At 41.6% G+C, this 22009-nt stretch overlaps 1 protein-coding gene across 1 annotated transcript in view; it reads left to right on the top strand.

The window, feature by feature from the left end:
* GRB2 (growth factor receptor bound protein 2) overlaps nucleotides 1-22009 on the top strand; it is a 49761-nt gene that overhangs the window by 4018 nt on the left and 23734 nt on the right. Inside the window, exon 2 of the mRNA XM_082204699.1 lies at nucleotides 2445-2689. Within this exon, the coding sequence (XP_082060825.1) occupies nucleotides 2477-2689 (213 nt within the window). The 5' untranslated portion in view covers nucleotides 2445-2476. The remainder of the gene's footprint in view (nucleotides 1-2444; nucleotides 2690-22009) is intronic.

Genomic DNA, 22009 nt, shown 5'->3' with positions numbered 1-22009 from the left:
TGGTGGAGTGGAGGTGGAGGAAAGGAGTCAGAATTGCATTTCACAGTAAGTTTTGGAGACATTCAGAGGGAATAAGTGTACAATAAGAAGTTGGAGAGGGAGATCAGTGACCACCACATATAATGTATGGCTGTGCAGGCCAGACAAGATTTGTGGACAGGTGACTTTCAAGGGTCTTTGTTTTTTTCATTTATGGGGGGCACAAATTTTGGCTTGGCTTTCTGCCCAGACATTTATTTGCATTTACCAGTGGTCTCATCCCTAGTATCCTCTGTCTTGCACTGAGGGACTGGGAAAGTGGTGGGGGTCTTCTTTCATTTATAGAGGATACAGAGAAGGTAACAAGCAGTGAGAGTTTCTTCAGTTCATTATAAGGTATTTCTGCTGTTTCTTGCTTGAAAACTGCATTGAAAATTAGTCCTCCAGAGTAGGAATCTGTGTGGACTGGTGTCAGATTTACTGCTCACCAGAGGGTTGAGGGCACCTTCCCCTGCAATCTGGTGCATGGATTTGAAGACAACTGGTAATATAGAAGAGTTGCAAATGATTTTCCTGTAAGAATGTGCTTGCATGGATTGTATAGGTTTTAAACTCCAATTCAGTGTTGGAGGTTTGCAAAACAAGGTGGTTCTTTTTCATATCCTTTTCCTATCTGGTGTGTGTATAAACAGTGCTGGTGATTCATGCATTCAGTTAAGATTTATTGAAATAAATGAGGCTTGGGTTATAATCCCAAGCATGCTTTTTCAAGAAAATTCATGGGGCTTGCTTACAAATAAATGTGACTGGTATTATAGTTTGGTGTGGGCTAGATCCAGACTTAATCATCCATTGAAATCATCATGTTAAATCAATTACTAAGTTCAATTTATTTCAGTGGGTATACACTAAATATTACTAAGTCTGGATCCAACCCAGCATATATAGCTATGTGTGAGATGGCACTTAATATATGTTTTAAGAAATACATGATTTTGAGAGTCTATATGTGTATTGTATTGGAATGTCATGATTCAGGGGATTGTTGTTTCTTATGGTTGCCTTGTTTGGTTTTAGTTTAGTTGGGCAAGAGTCAAATTTTAATGCAGTTGGATTCATTGCTAAATATGAATGTGTAACTATTGGAGGGGGGGAACAATACTGCTTTAATTATTGGAAGAAGTGTGGCTTCTTCATGGTATGCTTTGGCAGGAGCACACTTAGTGATCACTTGGGGTTTTTTTCCATTTAAGGACACTTGACATCAAGAAACTGGTGTTCCTATTCAGTTGAAAGTAGTGTCCCTTTGTTCAGAGCAAACATGGAAAGAATTGGGCTGCACTGGCTTTAATCAGTCATTACTTTTATAGAATATGCGCCTGTTTAAAGAGTGTTTCATCCACAGCAGTTCTGCTTCTCCAAAGCTTAGTATATAAGGACGAATGACTTGCGACTCTGCTGTGAAATCAGAAGCAAAAACTATTTTCTCTTTCAACAGCCAGCAGGGGCACGATATAGCTGATAGCGAGATAGGGACAGATTACCGTATCTTCCCCTCATTGTAGATGAAACTTTCCCGAACCCTTTCGACTCGTATTTTACTAGTTAATAAAAGTTTCAGCCCGACGCTAAGTTTACTCGGAAATAAGTTCCCTCCCCCCCCCCCGAATTTTAAAACCTAAGTATTCATGGAACGCTACATTCCAAAAGAAATCGGGGGAAAACCAGCCATGAATAATACCATAGGAAGTGGTGTGTGTGAGTGTCGTTCGTGTGTGTGTGTGTGTGTGTGTGTGTTTTAACCCTCACTGCAAAACCAAGTGGGTAGTTGACCAGTACTTGGGAGTTCCTCCCGAACAGGGGAAACCCACATTACTGGGTGACTTACACGTTTCTCCTCGTAAGTCATCGGATAGGGGAATCCTCCTGATCTTTGACTTCGGGGGGGGGGGTTGTCGGATTTTTTCGGCTAATAGGCGCTTGCTCCTTGCAAGGAGGAGCACCGTCCTCCGTGCTGCCTGCGGTAAGGCATAGAAGCCAGGCTTTGTGTGATGCGCGCCTCGCCTTCAAGGAACAGGACGAGCGCTCAGCAGCAAGCAGCAGGAGCCGCTCTAGGGCTCTGAGGAAGGCTGGCTTGGCTCTGCTAGGGGGCGTGAGGGGGCCGGTCTTTTTTTTCTCTCTCTCTCTCCCTCCCCCACTTGCGCTTTTTTAATTATTTAATTTGCTTCGCCGGCTGGGAGTGCGGGGCGGGGAGTCCTTTTCCGGGCTCTGCTATTGGCCGCAGCGAATGCCACTCGGTGCTTCCTGGCAGCCCTCGGTGTGCCGAGCGAGCGAGGCTGCAGAAAGAGGAAGCGGCAAAGCGGAGTTGAGCTGAGAAGAGGAGGGAGAGGGAGGCTCAGGGCGCGGCCCCTGTCATTGATCCGGGCTACTTCCCTCAATGCTCCCGTCTCTTCCTCCCTTCCTAGGGCGGATTGGCCCTCGCTGACTCCCCCTGCCTATGCGAAAGACGGAGCCAGAAGTTGAGCAGGAAGGGCAGCGCGGACGAGAGGGAAGGCTGGACCGGGAGCCCCCGGAGAAGCTTCAGGGAGAACTCCGTTCCTATCCGCCTTCATCATCATTGCTGTCCACGAGCATGGAAGCCGTCGCCAAATACGATTTCAAAGCCACCGCAGACGATGAGCTCAGCTTCAAACGGGGGGATATCCTTAAGGTAAGTGATGCACAAAGGAGCAGAGATTGCCCTCTTGAGGCTTTCCCTGATATGAGTGTCTCCGCCCCCCCCCCCAAGCTCTATCGCATAATGGGCAACACTCTTTTATCTCTTCCCACACCCTTCTAAATTTGTCTGCTCTGTTCTGCTCATAGAGAGGCATTTTTTTTGATGGCACAGCTGTTCTAACGTTGTAAATGGAGTGTAACTTGGTTTATGATTGTATATGTTCCTGCCTAGTCTTCAGTTATTCCCTTGCCATATTTAAACCCGCATTTCCCTCTTCTAGGTTTGCTGGTGTCAAATATCTAAAAAGATTGTTTTGTCATGAGTTAGCACTGTTTAAAAAGCTTGCTCTGATTCTACCTTGTATACCTTGAGTCTGCATAGATATATTTTACCTTACGCAGTTCACGGTACTCTAGTTTCATTATTTATTTATTTGGATGGGTGCACACATATGTACATACTACACCTGCCAGCTGAAGGTAAGGCAGGCTGCAATCTATGAGATCTTATACCACAGTAATCTGTTTTAAGGTACCACAGGATTCTTTTGCTACAACAGAGTAACTGAGCTATCCTGTAGAGTTCTGTATGTCACCGTTTGGTCTGAACTCTTGGTTTGGAATTACAGGGTCTGAGAAGACTTAGACGTCTTAAAAATCAGTAGTAATGGTTCTCAGAATCAGTTCTTATATTCATTTTATTTAAAAGTAAAGATTTTGTTACCTTGGCATTGGGTTACATTGGATTATATTGGCTTTGTCTGGGACGTTTCAGTTGAAAAACTAGGTGGATTTAGATTATGGTATGTTTGACCTTTGTATGGCATGTAGTCCACAGTTGCTGTTGTTATTATTACTATTATTAGTTACTGCCCTTCACCCTAAGGTCCCAGGATGGACAATCACATAAATAAAATGGTTCCAAAAATGCACATTTCAAGTGTCAAAAGCTAGGGTAAAGAGATATGTCTTCAGCATTTGCTGAAAGCTGTATATTGAAGATGCAGGCACACCTCTGTGGAAATGTTCCACAACTTCAGCAATGCCATAGGACATGCTGTCTCCTGGGCCACCATCCCCCTGAATTTCTGAGCACTGTGGAGCAATGGAGCCTCCTCTGTTGATTTTAACACCCAAGGGGGTCTGTGGGGAAGGAGGGCATCAATGGGTGTATAGTGAAGGCAAGCAGGAGTGATTGTGTCAGTTACTCTACACATCTCACCATCCCGCAGTGAGCCAAGAGCCTTGACAGGAGCATCAGCCATGCCAGCTTGAAAAGCCCCCAAAGCATTCAGAAATCAGATTCCATCAGTCTCCAAACGTGGACCAACTCAATGGGTCTCTTGCACTTTTCAGGATAGAGTAGCTAGATACAGCCCAAACCTCACCAGGGATTAGTCTGTCCATGACAACAGACTCACAGCAAGCCCTTCTATCAATCGGGTATTACCAGTCCTCTCTTGGGCAAAGACCAGGTGAAAGGTGTTCCCAGTTATATGCTGGACCATTGATGTTCTGAGACAGCCCCATGTTTGCCATGGAGGTACAGTGGTGCCTCGCAAGACGAAAAGAATCCGTTCCGCGAGTCTCTTCATCTTGCGTTTTTTTCGTCTTGCGAAGCAAGCCCCTTAGCGGATTAGCGCTATTAGCGGCTTAGCGGGCTTAGCGGATCAGCTGATAAGTGGTTTAGCGGCTTAGCGGATCAGCTGTTATGTGGTTTAGCGGATCAGCTGATAAGCGGCTTAGCGGCTTGGGGAAAGGGGGGGAGGAGGAAAAAAACCCCGCAGGAACTCGCAATACATTTTCGTCTTGCAAAGCAAGCCCATAGAAAATTTGTTTTGTGAAGCACCTCCAAAACGGAAAACCCTTTCGTCTAGCGGGTTTTCTGTCTTGCGAGGCATTCGTCTTGCGGGGCACCACTGTAATGAAGTGCTGAGCTAGTCCATTCAGCCTTGGCATAAATATTGAAGCTCCACAACACCACCATGAAGGAGTCCTCCAGCACCACATCTGAAATTACCTTGGTCAGGGAGGTTGTAGAGCAATGAGGTGGATGGTACAATAGCAACACACCCATTCTCTTTCCCTCCCTCCCTGGTCCTGTACTAGAAACATTTTCTTCAACCCAAACATGATGTGGATTGGTTTCCTGGTGAGCGAGATGGAATTTTATGACACAGCTGGACTAACATAGGGCCACCCAGCCTATCCATCTGGGTCTCAGTTGTACATATCAACTCTGCCCCTGCACCAACATCAAATGGATGATAGATGTTTTATTCTAGATAGACCTGGCATGTAGCAATGACAACACCAAGCTGGGGTGGGGGGTGACTGGCACCCCCCAATTCTGAAATACAGCAGGCAAATGTAATAACACAGGAAGACCCTAATCATTCTGTAAAGGTTTATAGATAACAGAATAGCAGTACATAATTTTGTAGGAACCTGACAAAAGTCGTATTTATTTAAATAATTTAGAAATATTTACACCCGGCCTTTCTGTCTATCAGACCTCCACAGCAGCTGCTGAGAAGTAAAAATGAATCCACTGTAAGAATATATTTAGATGCAAGGGTGACTGAGGAAGGCATTGGGGGACAATGTAAAAAGCCCACTGTTCCAGCTTTTATTAAATTGCTCTACAAATAAATTAACATTGGCTAAATATTAGGAATACAGTCATTTGATGTTGTGCTTGAAGGACAGGACATGAGGTTGGACGCAGACAGAATAATTCAAGCTGGCTTGTCACTTGCCTTCACTTACCTCTTGTTCACAGGCTTTTTGTCTTCTTGGCAGGGTGAATAATAAATATTGGTATTTTGAATATTTCAGCCATGAATTATGTTCATAATTTTCTTGCCTTTCTTACCAATGAAATACAAAAACTTTATTTAATTTAAACAAATTTTTAAGTGGGACATGGGTGGCGCAGTGGTCTAAACCACTGAGCCTCTTGGGCTTGTTGATCAGAAGGTCGGCGGTTCGAATCCCTGCGACGGGGTGAGCTCCCGTTGCTGTGTCCCAGCTCCTACCAACCTAGCAGTTCAAAAACACGCCACAAAGTGCAAGTAGATAAATAGGTACTGCTCCGGCGGGAAGGTAAACAGCGTTTCCATGTGCTGCTCTGGTTTCGGTGTTCCGTTGGAACAGAAGCGGCTTAGTCACGCTGGCCAAATGACCTGGAAAAACTCCGGACAAATACCGGCTCCCTCGGCCTGTAAAGCCATATGAGCGTCACAACCCCAGAGTCGTCTGCAACTGGACTTAACTGTCAGGGGTCCTTTACCTTTTACCTTTTTAATTTTTAAGTTAAAAGCTTTACAAATTCTAAATGTTAGTAACCTGAGTCATCATATTCCTTTGAAATGTGGGCTATGATGACTAATATACATTATTACGTTTTTGGAGGAAATGGAACAAAATGTTAGAAAAATAGGCATTGTGTTGAAGAGTAAGATTCTTTTCAGGTTTCACGTTAATGTGATTTCTGCTTCTGTATTGGGTACCATGTTAAAGTTGCTTAGCTGAAGACAATGCATTGAAGTCTCACAATTTCATTGCTTGACTGCATCTATTTCATTCTGCTGTGAATATGAATTTGGCCTCTGCTGCATGGAATGTGAAAATAAGCATTATGTGGATCCAAGAGCTGGTGTAGTGAGTAGTGGTAGACTTGGATTAAGATGACCTAAGTTAAAATCCTGACACAGCCATGGCTTGGCCTCACAATAACCTAAGTAGGTTCGGCTCGGATATAACAACTTGGTTAAAAGCCAGGGATTTATGACCAAGTAAGTACTGCAATCTCTCATTTTAAGCTAAACCCCACTGGCACATGAGAGAGAAATATTTTAAGCATTGCTTATTTGCTGTTTTTAACATACCAGGCCCAGAAAGTGTAATAAAACCGGGACTATTAGCAGTACTAAGAGAAAGTTTTCAGTATTTACTCCTGCATAATGAAAATCATTTTGATGCTATATTTACCGATAAGTGAAAGCTACTAATGCTTTACAGCACATTTGCTAAGCTATGTAGCTGTGCTAAAAAAAATGGACATCAACCTGTGTAGTGCAGCCAAAGAGTTTGCATCCTACATTCACTGCCTCTTGCAAGAAATGGCTGTTGAAGTAGAACAATTTAGCCTTATTGATTCGTGTGAAAACTGAAATAATACCTCAGTAAAGACTTTCCTGTTTCAGGTTGGTTGAAAATTCAGTCAAGAGTTCTGGATCCTGACAAGTAGTCATCTGTGTAGTGATCATAATTACACTCCCACCGCCCCAAAATCAATTCTCTTGTTCTTAAGCATGCCCTTGCAGTCTGCTGAGAACAGTAAGATGTTTTACAATTCCTTAGAGAGTACATCTGGAGGAAGGAGATTTTAGATTGTGAGGGTATGTGGTGTGAGTTATACTACACCTGGTCATTAACATATTCCTCCTTTGCAAATTTTGCTCTTTATGCCTTGCAACTTAAGTCTTAAGATGGAAATTGCAAAGAGGAATAAATAGAGACAGTATTAGGAACTGGGATATAAAAGCTAGGAGCCAAATAGCTTCTGGGACCTGAGTTGTGGGTGCCAAAACAGAATGACCAGTCGCCATGGGGGGGCCCTCACCAACACTTTTTATTTATTATTTTGATAAGCATGAACTAATATGCTATTCACATAAGTGACACATTGTTAATATCACATTTTAAGCAGAAAATTTTAATGCATGTTTATATTAGTACCGTACTTCAGTTTCGAAGACACTCTACTCTTTAATCTTAAACTCCTTAACATATTGTCTATCTTTAACATATACTTTAAGGCTTCAAAGCACATACATTTCTGTAATCCTTGAGTGTCAGCCAGGCACAAAAAATGGCACCCAGACTTTTTGAGGTGCTTGCAAATGGAGAATCTTTTGGCGCAAAATGGGCCTGGTGCCTTGCTAATTTTGAACCCTGAATAGAGAATAGTATAAATGAATACATTATTTTATTTATTTTAAGAGTTATACTCTGCTTTTTGATGAAATTCATGAAGCTGTTTACAGTGTTTTGAAATACAAATTCTAGGTTTGCATTTTTATTTTTTTTAAATTCATTCTTCATTTGGCCACACAGGAAAAGTGAATACATTGCTACTTCTGTGTATTTGACTTTCTTAGATAAATTATTATAATTACCAGTGAATTTATAATTGGTGTCTGATAAAACAGAACAATGGCATTCTTAAATTGCTACATTCAGAAATGGTGGTTCTCTATTTTTCTAAAAATGAATTGTTCTTTCATGTTCTTTGAGGGAGAAGGAAGGTCTATGGTACTGCTGTGCTATGTTGTATGAGTCCAGTCTGATTTTCAGGAGATAACTTGTCTTATGATGTCATATTCCCATTACTGCAACATACTCTTGTATTCTGAACTTGATTGAATAGCATTTGAACTACATCCATTAGCTGCTTGTGCATTAGTAACCTTATGGCAGTGTTCCAAAAGTGAATGAAGATATTTAACCTTTGACTCAAAACTGTGTAAACCAGTTCAGTACTGGCTTGTAACGTGTGTGTGTGTGTGTGTGTGTGTGTGTGTGTGTTAGAATGTTTTGTTTCTCTCTTAGAAAGTAGCCAGGATTTGTACAGTTTCGTTGGGAAGGTCTGTGGTACTGTCCCATGTTGTCTGGCAAGGAAATCAGAATTTTCTTCTTTGCTTAACAGATGGCAGTGATACTTATTTATCACTTGTTTAGGCAGCATGCTCTGTGTTTTCTCCAAACTGCATTAAGCTGTAAATGTCCTCGTTCATAACTTTTAAAATTTTTTCCTGCCTCTCCTACAGTCAGAATAGTTCACAGTAACTAAACCTCAAAAAATCACTCTTATAAAAAAACAATCCAATCTGCAGCAGTTTCAAATACAGATTCCCCACACATCAGTTTCCAAATGCTTTCCTGAAGGGAAATCTCTCCTCAAAGCCATCAGCGATGTTCTTGGCTCTGCCAGCCTTCCTATAATACTGCAGCAGCCACTGACAAAGCTCTGTGTTATGCAGAGGTTTTTCTGACCTCTCACAAAGACAGTCTAGAAAGCAATATATTAACTGATGATGAGACATGTAAGAGGTGAAAAAGGGATGTGGATTGTGGGAGATACACAAAAATCTCAAATTCTAAACCAGCACCTTGCATTGAGCCCAACAGGTTAGTAATCAGCGCACTTCCCACATTATTGGTTGAATATGCTCCCATCTCCCTGCAATAGAAGGAAGTGAGTCAAAGTTTTATAGAGCATTTGAAGCTTCTGAGTCATCTTTAAGGCACCTAAAGCAAAGTACATTCACTACTACTATCTGAGATGACACCATGATATCCTAAGACGGGACACAGATTCCTGCTAAAGGTACGATTGAATTTGCCCTTCACTGTTGCTGCCACTAATGCCTCCTGGCCTAGTCCTGGAAAAATAGGAGCAAATCTATGCTGCAAGTGTGCTCTGATACACCAGTAACCATCCACTAGACCAGGGGTGGGGAACCTCTGACCTGCGGGCCAAACCTGGCCTGCAACGCTATTTTGAGGAAGCCATGCCCACCTGAATACCTGATGCCATACATGACATTAGGTGTGGGTCAGCTTAGGGCAGGGCTTCAAAGGGACAACCGGGAGCTTAAAGTGGGCTTCCTTTGCTGTCACAAGGAGTTCTCTCAGCTAATGGGCAGTCGGAGCACACTTCACTCAAAGAGGGGGAAGTGGTTTCCATTCAATGGAAGCTATTTCCTCCCAGTGCTGCTCTTCTCAAGCCTCTCCGAACTATTCTTTTAAACTTCAGAAATTGGGAGTTTAAAGGAGTAGCACAGGGAGACTTGGAAAGTGATCCCATCTACCTGTCAAATTTGTGCAGGGGAGGGAAGGGGGTTAGTGGTTTGTGGAGGCTTTTTTTGTTCTTGTTGTTATGTATTTTGTGTTTATATCTTGCATTTTTATGTTGTAAACCACCCTGAGATCATTTGACGAATGGCCACATACAAAATTAATTAATTAATTTGCCCTGCAGAAAGAGATTTCTCCACTCTGCACTAGATAGATAAATATATCCCTTCCATAGCTTCCAGCTCATTTCCTGTGTAGATCTTAGAAGTTGCTATATTTCATAAAGAATATTTGTTGTACTTCCTCTTATAGGAGCCGAAATTCAAGTGCCTGTGGATTGCACCTTTATCAATGCTGTTACAGCTATTTTATAATTTGAATAAGGGGTATTTTTCACTATACATTTAGGGTTCTCTACTTACTCTGGGGTTCCTGCCTTCTGTAATTGGGTTTGCTCTATATCGGTGTTCTCTATAAGGTTACAAGATGCTATTCCTGAGAAACTGTAATATATTTCTGGCAGATTTTTGTCCTTTTGGTCTCTGTGCCAGCTGGCAACTTTCCAAGTGGAAAGTGTGCTGATACTTTTGGTGTGGCATATGGTGTAGGAAGAGAGAATGAACATGCTGATTCCATCGACTGATAAGGGCACAAGTCTATCCCCATCTCCCCTCTTTTAAATACTGTGTGCCATCATGCAGTAATATGAGAGAACCCTCGTAATATGAACAGGCATCTAAATAACGCACCACATTTTCTCTACCCTACAAAATAACAATAGTGATAAAATTATGGAGAGTAATTAGAAGATTGCTGATGTGGAGGAGTTGAAGGTTTATGATCATCTACCATGACAGCTGATGAAAGCTGGACAATGATTGTCAAAAGGTATTTAGGAATATGTGATGTTGGAGACTTCTTGCAAGTGACACTGTTCAATTACCTGATAGAGACTCCATTCCTTTGCACCGTATTTTAGTGAATATGTCGACTCCTTGTGGGCTGAAGAGAAACTAGATGCAATTGTGCCATATTGGCCTCTTGGTTGATTTAATTGAGTCCTTAAGACTTCTTACTCTTCTGTACTGATGTCAGCTAATCTTTTAAACTTTACAGTCAAATGGTGTTCACGTGACAGATTTTCCACAAAGTTTGTTCTCCTTCCCTTTAGATTAGACGTCAAATAGAACTGTCTTGTTTCCAAAGAGCTGGTGCTGATGCTGCATTTTCAGTTCCTGCCTAAAAGCATTTCTGAAGCTTCTTTTAGGGTTACATATTTGTGTGATGTGAGATGGATGTGGTGAACAAAGGGCAGCAGGGCTTCCCATCTATCATACTTCTCCTACCCCTTCCACAATATGACCTCAGTTAGTTGCTGCAGATTCATGTTTAGATTAGCAGCCAATTACACCCATTCTAACAAATTACATTCATTAAGGCAAAACTAATGTGTTTTCCATGTTGCAGACTTACATCCTTCCATTGATGAGTGATGTTGGGTGAATCCTGCCCAGTGTTTTTAGGATTTATCAGTCTTCAATACCAGAATAGCAAAATATTTTACGATGGTCTTCATCTCAAAAATGTACTATAGATGTAAGAATGAAATTTGAGTTGGATTTTTTTTAGCCGGACATGCACACTTGTGTATTGGTTTTTCCTTAAATATCTTCATGACAGTTAGAGAAAGCATTTTAAGTATCTTCCTTGGAATAGGACTCCTGCATCAGTAAAAGATACCTTCTTAAAAGTTAATGAATACCAAAAAAAGCAAAGATAAATAATATTCAGTCCACAATTCAGCTAAACCCCTGAAAAGAACATTTGAACGAGGCAAAAAATCTGAAAAAGACTTCCTAAGTGGAGAGCAAGACTTGGATTTAGTGTTTTTGAGATTCAGGTATAAAGCAATCTTACAGGAGAAAGTTTCTGTTCATAGCCCCCTTGGAAAATCGTTTTTTTGTGACTTTATTGGTCAACAGCTATATTAGTCCTTAAGGTCTATAACTGAAAACAAAAACATTATATTTGGCTTCAGCTGGACAAACTAGCACCTAATCTACTCTATACCTTAAAGACAGGAATGTTAGGTAGGAGTAATGTGAGGTGCATTCTTGGCTATGATCAAAGGTTAGCCTTAACAATTCAGGATGCACAGCAATGTGTATGCATAGTTCAAATGGCAACTGATATGAAATTCTTTGGCTTAAAGTGCCACAAATTCACTCTGTCCACTGACAGGCACCAGTAGGAACAGAGACAATACAAAGGGCATGTTAACCTGCATTTCTCACCCTTGCCTCCAAACCTACTAGGCACCTTCGTTCTTTGTGTCAGAAGACTAGGTTATACAATCAGTAGAATTAAGTGGCAAAGTGCTTTCTTAAGTCCTACTTTAGACTTGTTTGTAGACTCCCCTTGGGGTGGGGGAAGCTTGAAGAGCTCTGTCTCCTCCTCTGTGTGGGAGAGTAGCTGAGTCCTTTGGATTGGAGACTACAAACAGGTGCCTGATTAAGTTTCCTGATCTGCCAGTTACATATCCCCATGTTAAGTTATCATTTGAATGGTGGATTATGATAAATGGGAGTTTGAATGCCAAGTGGTTGGGGAGTATTTACGCAATAAGGTAATCCGAATAACAGGTAAATGAGATGTGCTCTCAGATGCCTCTCTAGGATCTGCATCTCCCATCTCCCAACCCACTGGGCTCCTCAGCAGGATGAAAGAGCCTGTGAATGCCCAGCTACTGCTCCCCCAGATCACTGGGACCCTTCTTGTGATCATCCTTCTCCAGCTTCCCAGTCTCCTCTCATTCCTTCTCTACATTCAACTACCCTTTCCAGAATGTGTTTGCCAGACTTCTGACAGACAGGATCAGGCAGGCCAAAGTAAAATCAGCACAAGGCTGCACTCATCTGGGATGAGACTGGAAAACATTCATACCTGGTGTGGGGAAACTTGACTGCATCCCCTTCTGGGCAACTTTCCGGCAGCCCCATGCCATTGCTGAGCAGGGCCAGAGGCAAAAGTGAGCAGAACGGTTAATGTGAATTTTACCTTTTGTGCATTAAGCTGGTTTCTTCTCATTTGCACATTACTCTTGATCCTCCATCTAGGCAAGCAAGAAGCATTGTCAGAATTCCAAGGACATGTTTGAGGAGGGTGCTGTCAGGGAACTGCCATCAGTGCTGGAGGGAGAGAGCAAAAGCCAGAGGGATTCCAGAGAGCGTCCAGGGATCTGGAGAAGCAGCCCACCTTCTGGGGAAGAGAATCAGCGTAGCACCAGTGGAGAAGGGGGGCAGATGGGGGAAGCGGCGAGGCGGTCCCATGATTCCTTGCCTGGGACCAGCGGGGAGAGTAGGGGTCCTCCGTTGCCCACGCCCTCCTTGCGCAGAAGGCTTTCGCGCAGAGAGAGTAGGAGGAGACTAGGCGTCAAAGAGCTTCTTTGCTGGAAGAAGTTTAAAAAACGGCCACTGATGGATTCTGCCAGCGATTGAGTCAGCCACGGGTAAGTGGCTGTCCAGACAGTAAAGGTTCACTTAGGCAACCCAGCCAGGTGTTTGCACTCAGCCGGGGAGATAAGCACCGGCTTACACACGAGCAACCCCTAGAACCATTACAGGTGCAAAGCAAGATTGGTGTGGGGTGTGGCTTAAAAAGATACGTGGCCTGTGGCAAGCTGGGGCCAGGTAAAGAGGCCTAGAGGACCACATTTGGCCCCCATCCCAGAAGTTCCGTATTCCTTCTTCATACAGTTACCATTTTATCCAAGTGCAAAATTATTGTGTGTGGTGTTTGGTGATGTAGGCAAAGCATTTGTATGTTGGAGCTCCTGTGGTGGTCTTTCAAGCCATAGCTTTGTATTGGTAAATGCAAGTTACTGCTGAAGTTCACTAAGAAAGACACCATGACTTTGTATTCCTCTGAATTTAATGTTATAAGCGAGTAGAAGTTCTCCCTTCTGTGAACCTAATTGTTGCGTAGTCTCACTTTAGTTTTTCTTTTTCTTCATTACTTCCTTTTTTAGAATGGGAACTTCCACAGACTGTGTTGCTTCAGAGATCAAAGTAACTTGGTGCACATACTTTACATCTCCGTTCTGTAGGGGTCTTTGCTCTTTCATTTCCTTGACTGCTCTGCAGCTAGCATTATCTGAAAAGAGAGTGAACAGTGGCAGCTGTAAACATAAGGATAAAGTCAGTCATTTGCAGTTTCTCCACATACCTAGATACATGAGCAGTTTAGCTTAGAGAACATTTTTGTGTGATTGAATAAATTATTTAAACAGGAGCAATATGCTTCATGAGCAAAGCTTCATGAAATTGCACAGGGGCCTAAGAACTGAAACTACATTTCTGGCCTGCAGCTAAGTTTATTCATTTGCATGTATATAATAAAGTAAGATGACTCATAAAATGTCTGTAAAATACTGGCGCTCATCTTCAGGGTGCTTGACCCTGACACTTGACTAGCAGTGACTGAACAACTTTGATATGCTCTGAAGTACTATAAAATAAAACAGGTGTTTCCAAACAATTGACAGTATATTTAAAATGCTATCATTGCATCAGTGCTTCCATCGGCCCTTAAAATGTACAGTATCTTAATGGACAAACTGCAGCATGTACAGGTATTTAACTATGGCAACAACTAAAGCAATTTTAGAAAACTATTTCTTTCAATCCAATTATGCTACAGTTGTACTGTTAGTATTACATACTGGTATTTTTCTTGGGGGCAGGGAAGGTTACTCTGGTTATATAGGAGCCAACAGATCTCAGTAATTATAGTGGATGATTTGGGTGTCTGATTGAGATCTGAACCAATCAGATCTCATTTGTCTTGATAGCAGGACCTAAATTCAGCAATGCCAATTTAATTTGATGTTATTATGTTCAGTTTTCAAAAGCAACATGTCTGAAGTTCAGTTGCTGAATACTGGTTTCTTTTTTAAAGGGTGTTGTGTAAGAATTCCCAATTAACTTTCCCTTTGAGTAATAACACGACAGAGGAATTACTCAGTTCAGCGTGCTCAAAATAGATAACTACATCTGAACAGCTTGATTAGACTCTCAAATTAGTTTTAGTTTCAAAGCATATTAGGAATGAATCAAGTAGAACTGTCTTCATAGGAAGCCTGTTCTCTTTAGTGATAACCATAGCTCAGACTTAGTTTTGACCTGTGTGCATGCAGAAAACTAACTGCGGTCTATCAGTCCTCCAGGTGGTGGTAATGAAATGGAGAAAATCAAACAAGCCAGATTATACCTTTAAGGCAGGAATAGGTATTTTAGCACAGATGTGGGGAACCTTTGGCTCTCCAGATGTTGCTGAATTTACAGCTCCCCTTATCCCTGGCCATTGACCCAAAGGTAGGTTGCTATTATCACTCACCTTTATTGAGTTGGAACTGGAATAGTGACATCTGAACTAGCTGTACCAGTTCATTGTGCTGCTTTGAACATGACCACCTTTAAGTGTAAGTGTGTAGGAAAACTACAGATGGCATATCATGTCTGATGCTGCAAGCAAAAGTGGTCCTCCCTTAGTTATTTCTTTGCCTTCTTTCTGCTCCCCTCCCCACTGGAATCACTGAGGAAGGAAGTCCGTATATGGATGAGCCATGTAATCTATCAATTATTTTTTTTTTTGCTTTTTTGCATCTTGTAGCATGACCATTAAAAACAGCTACACTACATCCAGTACTTCATTGTCCAGCACTACTTAAGATGGAATCGAGTCCAAATGTAAACACACAAGCCCTACTGTTCTGCTCCAGGCACAAACAGAATTTCTATACTATATCTTCTGTGTACTTCTCCGTGTTCCTCTCTAGCCTCTGGTGCCTCGTGGCTCATAGTGCTAAGTCACAAAACTTTGATCCATGTATTTGAAACACGGAATACTAACCAGTCTCTTGTTGCTCTTCATTAAAGCACAAATAGACTTCATGCAGTCTCCAAGAATGTATGTGTAGACTTGGGTTTTAAAAGATATTCTTAAACATTTATCTTTTTCAAAAAATACCACAGTGTAGATAGGTTAAGGCTTATGATGATATAGCAAAAAGCCACTGAATCCATTATGTATTCTCCCAATGGTAAGTCTATAAATTAAGATTTCCACCCCCCCCATGTATTACATTTTCCCATGAGAAGGTAAAGATTATAAGATAATTCTGTCTTTCCTCTTACACGTCAGACTCAATATGTGCAGGAAAATGTGTCCTGCTTGGTTCTGTAGTACAGAACTAAACAGGCTTTGTTTCCTCTGGACTACTTTTAAAAGGCTGTTTTGCCAGCAAGATCTTGTCCTGTTAAAATGCATATGCCGTTGAAAAATCAGCACATTTGTGTACAAAATGGATCATAAAGCCTCATGCTTCTGCCACCCCTTCCCCCTCCCAGTCTCCACACATTAGGACTTACCTGCGATATATAGATCATTCTTAAAACCTGAAATCTCTCTATAAATTTACTGCTGGAGGTGGAATACTAGTAGACTAGATAGACTAGTGGTCTGACATCACTAGCATATTTTAAATATGGGAAGCTGGTGTTAAATACCTTGCTTACCTAAAGGTTTTGTTTTTTGCATAAAGCTAACTGTTACAGAAAAGAATTGGTGATTAAGCGCTTGAAATGAAGCTGTACTAGAGTAACTGGCTTCCAGACAGCTGTTTGACGCTCTGTTAATTGAATAGCTGTACTTCTAATGAGGCTTTATGGTTATATATTAGCAGTGTTGTGATAAACCAGCTGGGCCCAACTGGTGTCTTGTCATAATGCCAAATATAAATGCCTTTTTTAACACTTTCAGATAAGGTGATAGCACTTCATTACAAAGCTACAGTGATATGAAACAAATGCTTGCTCTTAAAAACCTTGGGAGAGCTTTTTAGGTATATCTGATCCTTCGTGGTAGTGGGATGGTTAAAAGCAAGCATCCAGTTGTTGCTTAAATTGGCAGTAGAAGCAATTGTTCATTAATTACTTTTCCATATTACACACGCTTAAGTTAATGCCGTTCTGTGCATATATTTTTTCATGATTTCCTGATCAGGACTGAGGGATAGCTCAGTCAGTAGAGCATGAGACTCTTAATCTCAGGGTTGTGGGTTTGAGCCCCACATTGGGCAAAGGATTCCTGCATTGCAGGGGGTTGGTCTGGATGACCCTCCCAATTCTATGATTCTAAAGTAGTGGGGACCATGAGATTTATACACCAGCAGGTGGGGAGAGTATGTGTATCAAGGAGCATTTAGGGCATGGGTAGGCAAACTAAGGCCCAGGGGCTGGATCTGGCCCAATTGCCTTCTAAATCCAGCCTGTGGACGGTCCGGGAATCAGCATGTTTTTACATGAGTAGAATGTGCCCTTTTATTTAAAATGCATCTCTGATGTGGGGTATTGGAATTTGTTCACCCCCCCCCCAAAAAAAAATATAGTCCGGCCCCCTACAAGGTATACAGGACAGTGGACCGGCCCCCTGCTGAAAAAGTTTGCTGACCCTAATTTAGAGTCTTGGAATTGAGAAAATGCATCTCTTTGGCCATTCATGTGAGCTACAGTCTGTAGACAATAGATTTGCCACTAATCACCTAGAATATTTACCAGTACTTTGTTGGGCTGCTACTGTGAACCTACCTTGAACTTTGCATGAAAATATGAGTGAAGGAATTTGGTGGTCTCCTGATTAGAATGTTCCATCAAGGAGAGTGAAATATCCTACTGCTTCATAGATGTTGCATTGACTTAGTCTCCAATAACTTTCAAAAACTGGCTATTTGATGTTTTATACAGAAATAAAAAAGATAACAATAAAGAATGGCAATAAACGATCACTGTGTACTTGTGTGTATGGAGGAGACTGAAGGGGGTGGAGGAGGCAGGGTATAGGGTACAAGATTCAGTTGGTTCCCCCAAATAGTTAGGTATTCATTATTTACACAAACAAGTCTGCGTAGGGGGCCCATATAGCATTGACTTTTCCATCCTTTTTATACTTACCAAAAAGGCACTTCCTTGTAGGTGGCGAGTTGCATCATGTCCCAATGCACAATTGGGGGAGATGATCTCTCCTTCCAGAACAGAAGTTTAAGCATTTGACCACCATCAGTGCCCACAGCAAGCAGTCACACCCCTCTGACAGGTTCCAGAGGGTTGGTACCTAATTCATCGAAATATCAGGGATGTGTCTAAGACTATATTCTGCAAGAATTTTCTTGATCCTATGTATGATTGAATAGTCTGTGCCTTGTCATTTTTATTATGTATTTAGTGCCTGTGTTACTATATCATTCATTTGAGAGCATTCTCCTATATTTTTGGAATTTGAAGGTTTAGCAAAATAGTAGGTTCTCTAAAGTTTTATGGGACATGACAGCATATACGACATATATGCATGTATGACAGCTAATACCTTATGTATTAGCTCTTGCCTGCAATTAATTTCATTGTTGCCCTAACACTGAGAGAGTGCGGCTTTTTAATTTTAGATCTTTACCGCACCCTCTTACATTATGCTTCCTTGTGTTATTTACTCTTCTAGCTTGTGTCATGGAAACAGTATCTCTTGGAGGTTATTTTACTTAGCCTCACAAAGTCAGTGGTGATGATGATTGGTTCAGTAAATAGCTATGTGCTTTTAATGTAGGCTCAGTGTGTGGGTATGTTGCATATGAATATGAACTTCCTGATCGGCTATTTGTCTACCTTTTTATTCCATTGCTTGTTACAGTGAAAGAGGAACTCAATGTGCAGGAAACTTTGGGTCAGAAGCTTCTGCTGTATTTAGTATTCTTTTTTTTAAAAAAAAAAACAGGCAAACATTAAAACATAAATAAAGCTGTAAAGTAAAGAAATAGTCACTCAGTAAGTAAACAGGCAAGTGAAGTGTACCTTAACAATAACATGCCAGTACAAATAAAAACCCAGAGAAAGGAAAACAAGACTAGAGTGGGCTTTATTAAAACAAATGCCATAATAATTGTTAATCATCTTAGTGCTAAATCTTATAGAAAAGGGGTTGCTGTCTAACTCAATCAACCCATAGTTGTTGTTCCCAAAAATCTGAAATTTCCATTCTTGTTCAAATCTATTAATCTTTTGTATCCCTTCTCTCACCCAAAGGGTCAAAGTAATCTTACTTAGTGCTGCAAGTTCCCATATTGTAATATGTCACTGTTTTAGATCCAGTGTTTTTTGTTTCTAGTATTTAGCGTACGACATTCTTGTACTTGAAAATTTACATTACCAGTGGATTTTCCGCTTCATCTCTGTCTGGGACAGTTTTGGTGACGTGAAAAATGAAGATGTTATGCAGGAAAGTAGCTTTTGACTAACTAGATCATGTGCTAATCTTTGCCTCTTTCAGTCATGTTTCTGATTAGACACAAGTCAGGGTACTATAGTAGATAAAGTGCTGTTTTTAGACAGGGAATACTTGCATTTTAATTCACATTCAGTCATGAATCTTGCTGACCTGCTTTGGGTGAGCCTCTTGTCATTCAGTTTTGCCTACTTCAAACGCGGGTGGTGCTGTGGTCTAAACCACTGAGCCTCTTGGGCTTGCCGATCGGAAGGTTGCCGGTGTGAATCCTGCGACGGGGTGAGCTCCCTTTGCTCTGTCCCAGCTCCTGCCAACCTAGCAGTTCGAAAGCACCCCAGTGCAAGTAGAGAAATAGGTACCACTATGGTGGGAAGGAAAATAGTGTTTCCGTGCGCTCTGGTTTCTGTCATGTTGTCCCATTGCTCCAGAAGTGGTTTAGTCATGCTGGCCACATGACCTGGAAAGCTGTCTGTGGACAAATGCCGGTTCCCTCGGCCTGAAAGCAAGATGAGCGCCTCGACCCCATAGTCACCATTGACTGGACTTAACCATCCAGGGGTCCTTTACCTTTACCTTTTACTTCAAATAGTGGCTGTAGGAGTCAAGTAAGATAAAATAGGCACTTCCTGGAGATTCATTGAAGGAGGGTTGCAAAAGTGTCCCGATTATACAAAATAGTTACCCAGAAAATCTCTGACATTTCACCAGTGCTAAACCTTGACTTTTAAATCTATTTAAAAATCTGACCTGACAATGCATCTTAATATAAAGGTAAAGGGACCCCTGACCATTAGGTCCAGTCGCGGACGACTCTGGGGTTGCGGCGCTCATCTTGCTTTACTGGCCGAGGGAGCCAGTGTACAGCTTCCGGGTCATGTGGCCAGCATGACTAAGCCGCTTCTGGCGAACCAGAGCAGCGCACAGAAACACCGTTTACCTTCCCGCCGGAGTGGTACCTATTTATCTACTTGCACTTTGATGTGCTTTCGAACTGCTAAGTTGGCAGGAGCAGGCACCAAGCAATGGAAGCTCACCCCGTCCCGGGGATTCGAACTGCCGACCTTCTGATCGGCAAGCCCTAGGCTCTGTGGTTTAACCCACAGCGCCACCCGCGTCCCCATCTTAATATAATGAATGCTAATTATATACACACCATGCCCTGAACAAGGAAAGGATTCCAGCTGGACTTCTGGTTATGTAATGGGACATTACTTTCAACTCCTTGGAGCAGAGCAGAAGTGCATTGCAGCAGGTAGTAAAAGGAAGAGCAACCACATTATATATATATATATATATATATATATATATATATATATATATATATATATATATATATATATATATATAATGACAAACAGACCAGTGCAGACTTGCATTGAAAAGAAGCACTGCCACTTCGCTCTGGTAGTGGTTGCTTTATTTATTAATTTAAACATTTTATGCCCCCATTTAATCTAACAGAATTACCAGGACAGCTCACAACGGTCATAAAAAATCTACCAAGATTGAGAGAGAAGGTAAAACAGCAAAAAGTAAACTATAAGCAGAGTGGTGTGGGAGAGCAGTAACAGTAGACTCAAACTAGCTGGAAAGCCTGGTTTGGGTTAAAGAGTGCTGAAAGGGCAACTAATTTGGTATCAGGCAATCTTCTGGCCATCATTTCACATGTACATGTTGTTAGCATCCATCTGTCTCAAGAGACAATGGGGTGAAGTCAAACTGCTGTGTTAGCAACACCGAAGTGAGCTCCTGGGCATTGTTTATGGAGATCCTGGGCTGCAAAGATGACAAGACACCCTTTCGGCCTCACTGATGTGGTCCAAGGGGAACCAGAGCAATGCCAACTTGGCTGCAGGATTTGTTGGAAGGAGGACACATGCAGGGTGCCATCTAACCATCTTAGGGACTCTGCTCCAGATTTGTGTAAGGTTTACTACTTAGCCTTTTCTTCTCCCAACGATATCCCACAAGGCAGTGACGGTTTAGGACCAGAGCTTTCCTTCTCCCAGATGGGCTACCCTCTTAGATTGGCAAGGCCCATTTGCCTCTCACTTCCCTCCACAGCAGGTGCAGAAACCGCCTTCTTGACCATTGGACCCATTACTGGTCTTAGCCTGTCTTCACATGCCGGGGAAGTCTCAACAAAATGTATAACTATCATACCATGTAACTCAAAGTATCAGTGCTAGAGTGCAGATGTAAATAGCACTTTGCACAGGACTGAGAAAGAAGTATATGGCCATTTATATGAGCATCTTGTGAATTAGCCTTATGAGTAACTTATTCAAAGTATAAAGGTCAACTTTCCTGTCAACATTGGAATACTAACTTAAAGTTTCCAGGCTTTTTTCCTTATGGAAAACAAAATATTTCACTGTGCCATCTTAGCAAGCTACATAAGCAATTTGGTTGTGTCTCTCCACTCCCAATTTCTTTCTTCATGTATGTAGGCTCAACCATGGATCATAGTATGCACCATAAATGTTCTAAAAGAAATACAAAACACACTGGAGTGCTTGCAGGCGGGAAGCAGGGTGTAGTTTCTAATGATGGCCCTTTAGTCTAATACCTGCAAATACCAGGAATGGCAGCAGAATCTTACATCTGACTGCTATTTGGGATAGAGGTATAGAAAACCAGGGCAAGCTGAAATATTTTATAGAACCCTGTTTTTTATGGTCCAGAAACTTTTATTTCAACTTCATTTAAATGTAAGATATCTCTTAATGACTATGTTAAGATAGACCACTGTAATAGCCTTGATGCATATTTTAAATTAATAATTTGTACTATGCATTTCAATCACTTGAAAGACTTATTAATATACAGCTACATCTTCAAAGCTGTTGACAATATGAAGATATATTTTGGCTACTGGCTAGGCAAGTAGTAAGCTAGGATAAGGGCATTAGTTATGCTAAAATATCAACAGTATTTCCCCCTTTAGCTTTTGAGTTGGCAGCGTGAGATTAATTAAGCACTTCTCACTTGGGGCTGCCTTCCTCATGCTGTTTGTTGATAAATGTTCAGTTAATTTATGCTTAATTTAGATCCTCAGCTTTTCTTCACACTCATTAACTTGCAAGATTAATTTTTAAAAGCATAAAATCTGGAGATC

This window comes from Podarcis vaucheri (assembly GCF_965113315.1).
Source record: "Podarcis vaucheri genome assembly, chromosome: 2".
NCBI classification, from domain to species: domain Eukaryota; kingdom Metazoa; phylum Chordata; class Lepidosauria; order Squamata; family Lacertidae; genus Podarcis; species Podarcis vaucheri.
Note: the sequence above shows the minus strand (reverse complement) of the source record. Positions and strands in the feature narration are given on the sequence as shown.